Here is a 12145-nt window from a genome sequence, read left to right on the forward strand (position 1 = left end):
AAGCTTCTGGAAGAAAGAGGATATTCCTAAAGGTGCTCCTAGCATTTTCACAAAGGCCAGCAGTAGACTATGGGACATCTGAATATGTCGCCCTCAAATCTGCCTCTTTGGTAAAAGGATTGTTGAGCTGAAGGCAATTAAGAAGCAGCAGAGGCAAGAAAGTTCTCTGTCTTCCCTCTATTTGCCTAAAATCACGACATAAATTTATAAACACAAAAAAAATTCTACTCCTCCTTCTACCAGGAAGAACAAAGGTTAATGACTGAAGACAACTTTAGACCCTGATGAGCCTGGAGATGAGCAGCAGACATTAACAAGCATTAATGAGAATCCAGATGCTGGGAGATTTTCCAGGGCTGTGGAAATGCCTTTCCACAAGCTACTGCTCTTACCTACCCAAAGTCCTTCTCTCTGCCCTGTCACTTCTCTAAAAATGCACCATTCTTTGTTGTAGATGCTGTATAAGCTGGAATTCAAATCCCTTCTTAAATGAGCACTTCTTGAGTGTCTCCCATGTACATATGAATTATACGTGCTCATCAACTTGTTTGTTTTTCTCTCACTAATCTTTTGTTACAGGGATCTGTTCCAACTAAGAACTTATAAAGACTGAAGAATAAATTATTTTTCTTCCCCTGTAACTCCTACTGAGTAACTCGCCCTAGGTTTCTGGAGAGAACTGGGTTGGAGCTGCAGGAAAACAGGCAAATGGGACATTTTCTCAGATAAAGTTTTAGGCAATACCTGGATCACAGATTTTACTCTAAGTCACAGAACCAGGAAAAGAAAATTAATTTATGGAGAAAAGCACAGTTTTATTTTAACAGTTAAATTTAAAAATTAGGTGAGAAAATAGAGAGAGAATGCTTTTCTGTATCCCACACCTTCTCAGTTCCATTCTAGTTATATGATTAATGTTAACAATTTGGCCTCTAATACCACTTCCAGAGTATAGGAAATGTTATATGGACATACCTCAGAGCCCAATGAACATGAGTTATCTCTGTCATATCCTGTCTTCCTTCAAAACCCTCACATTTCTAAAATTTAATTATTAAAAGTAAAAAGTTTGTGCACCTTATGCTTTAAAATTCAGCAAATCTAATTAACTGAAGATAAAAGTTGGCCCAGGACATATGCTTAGAAAGTTGGAAGGAAAATTTGTTTGCATATTACTACATGTGGTAAAATTAATAACCCTATCTATAATTTCCAACAGAAATGCTTGTTTGACAAAGATAAAGCCATGAAAGAAAAAAAGAAATCTTAGACCTATTCTTTGTCTCTTGAAAATCCTGCAGGGCAAGAGCTGGAGTTCTAGGTGGAACTTTCCAAGCTGAAACTCATCTACTGGGCCTACCTTTACAGAAGCAGAAGGTATAGACTCTGCAGCTCTGCAGAAATCTGAAAGGACAGCCTGTCCAAAACTGTCTTCCGCAGTGACAGCGGAAATGAGCGCGTCCGCTCGGTTAGAGTGTGCACCTCTTTTAAAGTGAGAGATGGAGGTTAGAATTCATCCTTTAGAACAATTTCTTCCCTGGTAAGAGTAATGAAGGTAACAGGAGAAGTGAGCACCTGAGGGGAGGCTCAGGAAAAGCAGGCATGTAGCAGTGTGAGTCTCGGGTTGTGGAGAAGGTGCAACTTTCTTTGCAGCTTTGCAGAGCCATCTGTTGCCAGGACTCACACTCTACACTGCCTAAAATCCCTGAGAGGGGGCAGTTCCATGAGAAAAAATCAGGAGAGAGTGAGTGTGGTGGTTCACACCTGTAATCCTGGAATTTTGGGAGGCCAAGTCAGGTGAATCACCTGAGGTCAGGAGTTTGAGACCAGCCTGGCCAACATGATGAAACCCCATCTCTACTAAAAATACTAAAAATTAGCTGGGTGTGGTGGCAGGTGCCTGTAATCCAACTACTCGGGAGACTGAGGCAGGAGAATTGCTTGAACTTGGGAGGCGGAGGTTGCAGTGAGCTGAGATCTTGCCATTGCACTTCAGCCTGGGTGACAGAGCAAGACTCCGTCTCAAAAAAAAAAAAAAAAGAATCAGGAGAGACTCATTGGAATCCACCAGACAGACTCACCAGATGAGTGTTGGGAGATCCCAATGCCTCACTGAGGTTCCTTGCTACACCCATACATTTCATTTCCAACTTTCTCATGAACTTAGCTTTATTAGTTTTTAAATTAGAGACCGTCTTGTAAAAGATTATTTATTCCTCCTATAGAGAATTAAATTAATAAACTGTTTAGTGAGATAGTCCTCTAAATTTAAAAAAAAATGTGATTAAAAGTAATTTTCCAAATCAGCCGGGTGCAGTGATGAGCACCTGTAGTCCAGGCTCCTCAGGAGGCTGAGGTGGGAGGATCATTAGAGTCCAGGAGGCCGAGGCTGCAGTGAGCTATGATTGTGCCACCACACTCCAGCCTGGACGCAAGAGAGAGACCCTGTCTCAAAGAAATAAAATAAAAGTAATTTTCGGCTTCTTTATCTGAAGGTACAAGGATAGGGAGGGGCCAGGAATTACTTCCCCAGTCGGGTGAGTCAGTGAAACTGACACCCCCAGTCACAATGGGGCCAGAAACCGGGAGAAGGTGATGTCATCAGGGTTCAGACCCAAGCTCTGTGGCTGGAGTCACTGGCCTACAGCGGTGGTACCATTTCCACCAAATGGCCAGGAGCTCATCCCCACTGGGGTCTCTCGCCTGACTAGTAATCCTTGAGAAATGAGCTTATGCAAACCTAAACCAATAAAGCCATAGCAAGTGTCTGCGATGTGAATGCCAATCAATGCTAAGAAGCTGATGAAACAGAGACTCCCTTCTGAGAGTCTTTTTATTTTCTAAAGTATTAGGAGGAAGGGGATTCTTTTGCATATTTTGCCTTCTGGGGAGATGAGAGCAGAAATGGAGGAAGGATTTTAAATTATAACACACATATGCTACACACTAAAGATGGGTATTTAGCACCTGAGTGGTTTCGTGAAGAGCTTGTATTTAAGTTTACTATTTTGGGTTAATATCACAATATTTGCTAGGCCATTTCTTTTTCTTTTTTCTTTTTTTTTTTTTTTCTGAGATGGAGTCTCGCTCTGTTGTCAGGCTGGAGGGCAGTGGCATGATCCTGGCTCACTGCAACCTCCGACTTCCGGTTCCAGCCATTCTCTTGCCTCAGCCTCCTGAGTAGCTGGGATTACAGGCATGCACCACTACGCCGGGCTAATTTTGTATTTTTAGTAGAGATGGGGTTTCACCATGTTGGCCAGGATAGTCTTGATCTCTTGACCTCATGATCCCACCCGCCTCAGCCTCCCAAAGTGCTGGGATTATAGGCGTAAGCCACTGCGCCTGGCCTATTGCTAGACCATTTCCAAGTCAAGATCTCAGTTTCTTGCTTTTGATACACTGGATGTGACTGCATTTTGATTACTTTTATTACTTGTTTCTGCAGAGATTTCAGGCGTTCTGTTTGTTTTTAAAATCAGTACATGCAGTAAATCTTTAAGATGCTAGTTCAATGAACTGTCAGAATTTATCCATATTTCTCCTAAAACTGACAGTGGATCCTCCCCTGTGCTGAAAGTCATGGTCACACGGGGTGAGGTCGGACCACCGTGAGAGCTGGTGACGGGCAGCTCTTCCCAGCTCCATGATGTGTGAGGTCACACTGGTGGTTTAAAAGTGGCCACACTGAGAGTGTTTACATCATGGAAATTGTAGGACTCAGAACTTCCCCAACCCTCGGCATGTCGTTAAATATTTACCCCAGCACACCACCAGCAAGGGTGGGCATGGGTGGGCGTAGGTGGGTGAGTAATTCTCCTTAACAGGGAAGACATGGCAAACACAGATTCCACCAAACTGTGGAAAATTCAGTGGGTGGCCCGGGGACAGCACGAGCATTCATGAACAGCAGTGTTAGGCTGTGGCTAACACCAGGTGCCAAAAGAAAGCAGAGAAACACATCTTTTCTTTTCATTAAGACACAAACGAATAAAATAATTCTCCAGATACCTGGCTGTCTTTGGGAATCTGCTCAGCTAGTCAAACTGAAAAGAAAATTGAAGAAACAAAACAAGCTGTGTAAGTCCCAGCAGCTGAAAACTCCCGTGCAGTAGGGCTGAATGCAAGACCGATGCTTAAAGGGAAAAGTCAAATCCAAACTCCCCCTCTACGTGTTCCCCAAAACTCCCCTGCTATAGTGTGCCATCCAGTTCTGGGTATCTGTACTCTAATGAACTTACAATAGGAAGTATGGCCCTACATTCACATTGAATTGGCTCATGAATTGTCATTCTTTTCTCAAGTCACGCCATAGCTCTCCTTCTCAGTTGGAAGAGTCCACAGGATTACTGCGTCTACCCTTTACTCCGGGAGCCATTTTATGCTTTATGGCAAGCCCATTTCCTCTGGCAGGCCAACCCCAACTGACTTACCTTTAGTATCCTGGCGACTTGACAGTTGTTTGAGAACTAGAAGAAGACAAAGCAGAGAATGGCTTCAGTACAAACGTCCATTGTGAACGGGCAGCGGCCAGTGGTTTTCACTGAAAACTGAAAAGCTGTGGCTTACCTTCAGCTGTGAGGTTAAATTCAGCAGTCACTTTTCCATAGCTGTTCTTGATGCAGCAGTAATAGAGGCCCTGGTCCTTCAGACTGGCTTGAACGATGGCAAAGGAAACAGTGGAGTTGTCCCCTGCACTACAATGAGGAATATTCACATTGACACACTTCATCATTCTACGGTTGCATTTTTTTTCTAATATATTTAAGAAGAAAGAAGCGAAGGCTTCCCTGCTCACATGTTTTCAGCCAATGAGCTGCCCAAGGGGCAAAATCACAATCCGCTGTTTAAATAATTGATGTCTCCACAGAGGACAGTCATTACGTTTTGGCTAACACGCTCACTCCAATAGGCAGTATGAACACAAAGAAATGTTCAGTAGATTTAACTGCCATGAGTAGAGCCAAGAATTGAAATTGTGAATTCTGGGAGCTGTTGTTAACATTTCTGCTCAGAATTCAGCTCTCAATTGTGTGACCAATCCGGGTGTCCTGTGCTTGACGGAAAGTCTGAAAACTCCAAATCCAAACTTACACAATAAGTAACAAGAGAAAAGGGGGTTCTTAGCTTTATGCTACCTAAGGATTCATGACTGAGGACCCCTTTATAATAGTGTCCTGTACTCCCCTAGTGAGATACCAACCATCCAACTAGTCACCCACCCAATATTATTGAGTTCCAGTCACTGTGCTATGAAAACTAAAACTGGCGGTGGTGGTCGTGTTGGTGGTGATGATAACAGTGATGATGATGCTGAGAGCCAGTGTGCACTGAGCATTTGGTATGTACCAGGCATTGTGCCAAATCACATAAAGATCAATTTCATGATGTCCTCAGAACAACCTAATGAGAGAACTACGTTTACTATTCTCAGTTTGCAGATGAGGAAACTGAGACATAGAAAAATTTAAGCAAATGATTTTGACCTCAATTAAGCTGCCTCCCCAAGTAAATTATGGTTCCTGCCCTCAAGTCTGGGATAATCTGAAATATAGGTAGAGCCACATATTTATTCCAAAGTCTCAAACAAAAAACTTACTTTACGGCAAAAAAAAAAAAAGAGGATATTCAAATGTTCTGGTTTTGTTCTTTAAAATGAACTTTGTTTAAACATTCACCAAGATTCTGTGTGTTTATGTGTATACATGTGTGTGGTGTACATTTTAGCCTGGGTTTGTTTCATAGTTTAACAACAAAAATTCACCGAGCTTGAGTTTGTCTCAGTTGCATGTTCAAAAAAAGTGTTCATTATTGGTTTTTTTTCGATAGACTTCAAGCCTCCAGTATATACATTCCTTCCCAGGAATATACCAGTGGCTTAAAACGAAGTTCACGAAATCATTCAACTTCCTTCATTGCTGGGGGCTCAGAACATATCCCACTGTACGGTTAAAACTGGATGTGAACAAGTCCAGTTATAAGGGGGAGATTTCCGGAGAGGGCAGTAAAACACTGAGCGGGCCACAGAGGAGGCCTGTGGAAAGTCCTTCTCCAAGGCTCTAGGATCGGCACAGCCTTTCTGTCATTGAAAGGGGCAGGCAAGGGCTACCTGAAGGGCTGGGGGCTGAACTAGAACTGTCCCGTGAACATCTTCCTTCCAGCCTAGAAATTCTCCGATACTTGGCCCAGAACCATGAAGACCGTTTTTCCTGGCTTGACCCATGGTCCCCACCCAAGGCTTTCTTCTAGAAGGAATACATATAGGAGTCAGAAAGGTCTGGACCGCAACCCTGAGGCTGACCTCAGGTGTACTATGTAGCCTCTCACCCTCAGTTTCCTCCTATGTGAAAGCAGAACGAGCAAGATCACAGCTCAGATGTGTCATAAGGAGTAAGTGACACCAGCGTGTGAAGCTTTGGCGAAAAGCCCAGTCCTGAGAGTGGTCACGAGTCATTACTTCATGGTGAGCAGTAGTATTAGTGGGGAACAGTAGTATTAGTGTGCTTTCTCCATGAAACAAAACTACCTTGGAAGTCCCAAAGAGTTCTATCCAACATTTGTGGAGTATCTGCTCTGTGCTTCGTACTGGGGGATTCAATGATGAAAAAAAAAAAAAAAGGCATAGTCCTTGCCTTTGAGGATCTTCTAATCTGGGAGGAAATGGACAAACAGAAAATACCAATACAGATATAGAAAGCAAAAACAAGTGACCTTGTGCCTTTTTTTACCAAGAGGGTAAGCTCAGTTTCATATCCTCTTACCCTGTAAGGGACAAATCTTTTTACCTTAGGAAATGGCCACAGACAGCAGAACATCAGTGGTGATTAGCTGTGCAGACAAATGCAAAAGAAGCCCATGCCCAGAGTGTGATCAGAGGAACACAAAGAATGAAATTGGCTGCAGGGAGAGGGTAGTTAGCATGGGGACTTCTCTGAGAGACCCCATCATCCATCACCAGCCCTAAGGAGCCAGGGCTTGGCAGCACTCCCACCCACCCCTCAGTCTGGCCTGAGAAGCCCTCGGGTTGTTTCTCTCAGGGCCATCCAAGGAGATCCTGCCATCCCAGCAGTCAGCTCCTCATTCACTGGTTCCCAGCAGGAACAACATGACCTGTGCTCCATGACCTTGCTCAGCTATCAGCAGAGCCACTCCACGTGGACAGCTGCACTTTCAAAAGCCCAGGGAACTCAGAAGGACCTCTCTCCCCAGAGTGGAGAATGGGTTCCTGGTTACCAAGAAGGTATTGATAGCCAAATAGCACCAGAAGGTGCCACCTTGAGGTCTCCATGGAGCCAAGACATGCCACTGCTACACAGAGACTCAAACCAAGCTACCACTTTCTTCTTAATTGGTTTCTTGGAAGTATATTAGTCTTGCCCTAACCACAAGAATGTCTTCTGACACCTACTTTCCACACTGTAGCCTGTTAAGGAAAGTACCCAAAAGTTGTGGACAAAGACAGGAGGAGGATCACAGTCATTGTTCAACAGGATCACTTGAGGATGATCTACTGAAAGGAGAATGCTTTGCTATTTCCCATTTACACAGAACCCACTCATAGAACCATTTACATAGAACCTGTAACCTAAAAGTTACAGGTTAACTTTTAGGTTTCTGTGCAACAGAAAAGATAACTCCCAAAGTTTATTACCTGTCAAACATTAACCAGTGTTATATCTATTTCAAAATGTATTTCCGCATTCCTTTACCTGATTGACCATCTAAATCTTCATTCCTCAAATGCTCCTTTGAACAATCTTGCCATTGTACAGGTTCCCTCATGATTTAGTAAGTTCAAGAAGACCTTTGCTCCAGGTTGATATTATATGTGAGAGATTTCAACTCTTTGAAAATGATACAAGGACAGTGACACATTGCATGGAGGCACAAGTGAAGGGAAACGCTGGACTGGAAGTAGGCATGAGAGAAATCAGCAAACATTTGAAAACCCACTTGAAATAATGTAAATGATCTCTCAGTAAACAAATGAGTTATGACTCCTAAATATTCTCAAGTGTTCACATGGAGAAAGCAGATGGGTTCAACTAAGCCAGACACTGTCATCAAGGAGAAATGAAGCAAACATCACTAGGAATCAAAGGCCTTAGCCACGTGTCATCAGTAAGTAGAATGCTTACTAATGACATATGCTCCCCAGGGGAAAGCCAGATTTATGGTAAATATGTATCAAATGGAAAAGGGACATGCAAATATTCAAGTGGTAATTCTGAGCTCAGAGCAAGGCTGATGAATGGAAAAACAGTGAAAATGCTGGTTAATTGTTCTTGGCTGACAGCTTCAGAAAATAATTTAAAATGAATAATTAGTATTAGTACCTTTTTAAGTGAAGCTCTAGGGAAACTCCTTGACTTAAAAAGCAAACCATGTCTTTTCCATTGTAATTCTTCTTAAGCCATACCGAAGACGGACAGGGTAATGGTGACATTTTAGGCAAAGTGGTTATTCTATCAATCACAATCCAGTTAAATGCTCTGGAGTGAAGTTAGTAGAAATGAAATCATAGCTCAAGTATCCCATCATTACATTTGAGAAATAGTTTCCAGACATACGTTCCAAGTAGACATATATGGTTTAATTAAACAGAAAACTCAGATTTTCTCACTTTTTCAGTCTACTGGTGAAAAAAATAAGGGGATTGGAACCCCTCCCATATCTTAGGGAGCTAAACTGGGAACCCTTTGGCAGAGGGTTGACTTTCGAACCAGGTGATTTATTTCTAGATTGTGTCAGATGAAGCTTGAATTTATCACTTCACTTGAAGAAGCATTTATTGCCAAGAAAAGCTGCTTAAGGAAGCCATTAATCTGGTTCATTCCACAGGGGATATTCTTGGCAATGATTCTCACTCTCATCTCTCTCCTCATTCTTCTCTCCTTCATTATCTTAAGGACATGGCCGGACGCAGTGGCTCACTCCTATAATCCCAGCACTTTGGGAGGCGGAGATAGGTGGATCACTGGAGGCCAGGATTTTGAGACCAGCCTGGGCAACATGGCAAAACCTGTCTCTACTAAAAATACAAAAGAAAATTAGCCAAACATGGTGATGTGCTTCAGTAATCCTAGCTACTCAGGAGGCTGAGGTGGGAGGATCACCTAAGCCCAGGAGGTGGAGGCTGCAGTGAACCATCACTGCACCACTACACTCCAGCCTGGGAGATGGGAGTAGGACCTTGTCTCAAAAATACAAATAAAAATCACAGGGACCCAGAAATAAACAGGTGTTCCCATATTAATGATGGCTGCTGGTCACCTCAATAGCTGTTACTTTTCTGTAACCTCATAGATTGCTGTTGTTGTTTTTATTCATCTTCTAAGCTTTGTTTGACCTTTATCAGATTACTGGGAATTTATGAAACAGAAAACACACCCAAGTTAAATTCACAGACATACAGACGAGAGCTCTTTAATCTTAGGACCACAGAACCTCAGCCTAGAATATCATTTGACACGTTCCTTTCCCTGATTTAAAAAACGTAGTGAAAGGTTGTGTGACTTCCCAAAACCCCAGAACTCAATGGTGGCAAAATCCAGGCAAGAATCCTCCATCATTTTCCCCATACAGACACTTGTCTTCCAATATTTAATCTTTTTAAATATTGTGGGTGTGGAATCTCTGCTTCAATTTTCCTTTTCACGTCCTATAATTTATTCTTTTCTTTTACAACCATGTTGTGAAATAAACAAGCAACAACTGTGAAAAGTAACCAGGGAAAAACATCGCACCTTCTCTGCACTTGGGCTATGGACTTTGAATCTTTTGTCCAGCAGATAGTAGAATCTTCATGAATTTCTGCAAATTGGCAGCTTAATTTTACATTTCCAGAGTGTTCAGGGAACATCTCAGCTTGGATCTTTTTCAGTAATACTGGAGCTAGAAACAAAAGATTTGAAGGTCAGTGTAGCAAAAGACTTTCCCATTTCATATCGTTTAATTCTCATAACAATCCTGAGAAACAGGAATACTAATTATTATCCTCAATTATGGAAGTGAGAATTGAGTCTCTGAGGGGAGAGGTAGCTTGCCTAAATAGTCGGAAAATTAACAAATCAACCTAATAGAAAATGCTCGCTTCCGTTACTTAAAATTCAGCCTGTAATGCTGAAAGTGAAATAGAACTTGAGAGATTTTTTCTAAAGGGGATGAGAGGTGGGAGGATTTTAGAAATCTATTCTATAGGATATCAGCCAAATAAAGATGTTGTTAAATGATTATCAGATCATCCAGTCAAAATCAGAGCTGGGGATTAGGGAGTAGAATAAAATCTGGATTATCCAAAAAACTATGGCTAAGCCCCCAAAATGTAAAAGACATCTCAACAATAGGTTATTGGCGGCCGGGCGCGGTGGCTCACGCCTGTAATCCCAGCACTTTGGGAGGCCAAGGTGGGCGGATCACGAGGTCAGGAAATCGAGACCATCCTGGCCAACACAGTGAAACCCCATCTCTACTAAAAATACAAAAAAATTAGCCGGGCGTAGCGGCAGGCGCCTGTAGTCCCAGCTAGTCGGGAGGCTGAGGCAGGAGAATGGCGTGAACCCAGGAGGCGGAGCTTGCAGTGAGCCGAGATCGCGCCACTGCACTCCAGCCTGGGGGGCAGAGCGAGACTCCGTTTCAAAAAAAAAAAAAAATAGGTTATTGGCTGAATAATATTCATTCATCTTTTCCCCTTTATCACACTTGCCTTTGCTGAAGATAACCCAGTAGATTGCAGTGATGTCTGATATCAACCTCATTCGCAAAAGATAACAGAAGCACAAGGGCTGGGACCTTTGAATATCACCTCAGTATATCAGTGATGAACAGTTAGTATGCTAATGTGTAATTAGCCAGGGCAGCCACTGGGCGGCAGCCTAGACATTAGAACAAGACAAGGATGAGCCACCCCACCCCCCACCGTCCCAATCGGTCATAACAATAGGGTAGGAAGTGAGAGTACTGCAGATGTGGTGTGAGCCTATCACAAATTAAGTAGCATAACTCCACAGCGCTGGTCACACAAAAGAGTACATCATTACAAAACATGTAATCCGTAGCCAAACCAAGATCACCAATACTGAGACTTTGTTTGCTCCACTGCCTCAAATTATACTACGGTGAACATATCCATGAATTCAAGGGGCTTCTCATCTCTTCTTGGCGCCAGCAGATGCTTGGATGACAGAATGCATATTTAAAAGCTAATTCTCTACCCAGGAAGTGATGATGGGCCCGCTGGGTAGCAAATCTTTCAACCAGTGAGTAACCAAGACTACTAACAGTATCCTGGGAGCCAAGTGGATAACTGAGAGAGAGAAAATGTAGCAAGTACGTATTGACTGCAAACCCGCATCAGTGCATTTAGGCCTGCTGGCTCCTGCCCAAGCTGAGACCATGTTCAGGTTCACAGTCTGAAACTCTTGGTCCGGGTCTCGACCAAGCCCACCTCCTCATCTGGGCCATTTCCTAGAGGGTCCTTCCAACACCATGCAGTGGCCGGCTTAATGGGTGATTTGGGGACATCTAAATATTCCTAAGCCTGCCGGAACCTGTTGTACTGAACACAAAGAAAATTGGGGGATGGCGGGAAGGGCATGAAATGGGCAGCAGAACTGAATGATGGATGGTCTGTGGGAGATTTGAAGCTTGTTTAGCCAAGGGGTTTGGGCTTTGGATAGAACCCCTGTCTATGTGAGACAGAGGTAGAAAATGCAGCTGAACGAGCTCAGAGGAGACCTGGAGTGCAGCTAGGTTTGTCTTCCGTGTGCAGGTGGGCCTAGTGTTGAGGGAAAATGGTAGTCAAGTCCCTGGTGAATATAGTTTCTGTACTAAGCTTTGGACATCAAATACGATTACTCAGGCCTGGCATGGTGGTTCACACCTGTAATCCCAGCACTTCTGGAGGCCGAGGCAGGAGGGTCACTTGAGGCCAGGAGTTGGAGACCAGCCTGGGCCACATAGCAAGACCCCATCTCTAGAAAAAAAAAAATAGCCAGGTGTGGTACGCATGCCCGTGGACCTAGCAACTTAGGAGGCTGAGGTGGGAGGATCACCTAAGCCCAGGAGGTGGAGGCTGCAGTGAACCATCACTGCACCACTACACTCCAGCCTGGGAGATGGGAGTAGGACCTTGTCTCAAAAATAC

The 12145-nt window shown here is 43.4% G+C and overlaps 1 protein-coding gene across 1 annotated transcript in view; it reads right to left on the bottom strand.

The window, feature by feature from the left end:
• ALPK2 (alpha-kinase 2) overlaps positions 1-12145 on the bottom strand; it is a 129231-nt gene that overhangs the window by 35611 nt on the left and 81475 nt on the right. The window contains exons 5-7 of the mRNA XM_011949283.1: positions 9747-9894; positions 4570-4697; positions 4434-4469 (exon numbers count right to left, since the gene is read on the bottom strand). Of these exons, the coding sequence (XP_011804673.1) occupies positions 4434-4469; positions 4570-4697; positions 9747-9894 (312 nt within the window). The remainder of the gene's footprint in view (positions 1-4433; positions 4470-4569; positions 4698-9746; positions 9895-12145) is intronic.

The sequence above is a fragment of the Colobus angolensis genome, unplaced genomic scaffold (genome assembly GCF_000951035.1).
Source record: "Colobus angolensis palliatus isolate OR3802 unplaced genomic scaffold, Cang.pa_1.0 Scaffold108, whole genome shotgun sequence".
In the NCBI taxonomy this organism is placed as follows: Eukaryota; Metazoa; Chordata; class Mammalia; order Primates; family Cercopithecidae; genus Colobus; species Colobus angolensis.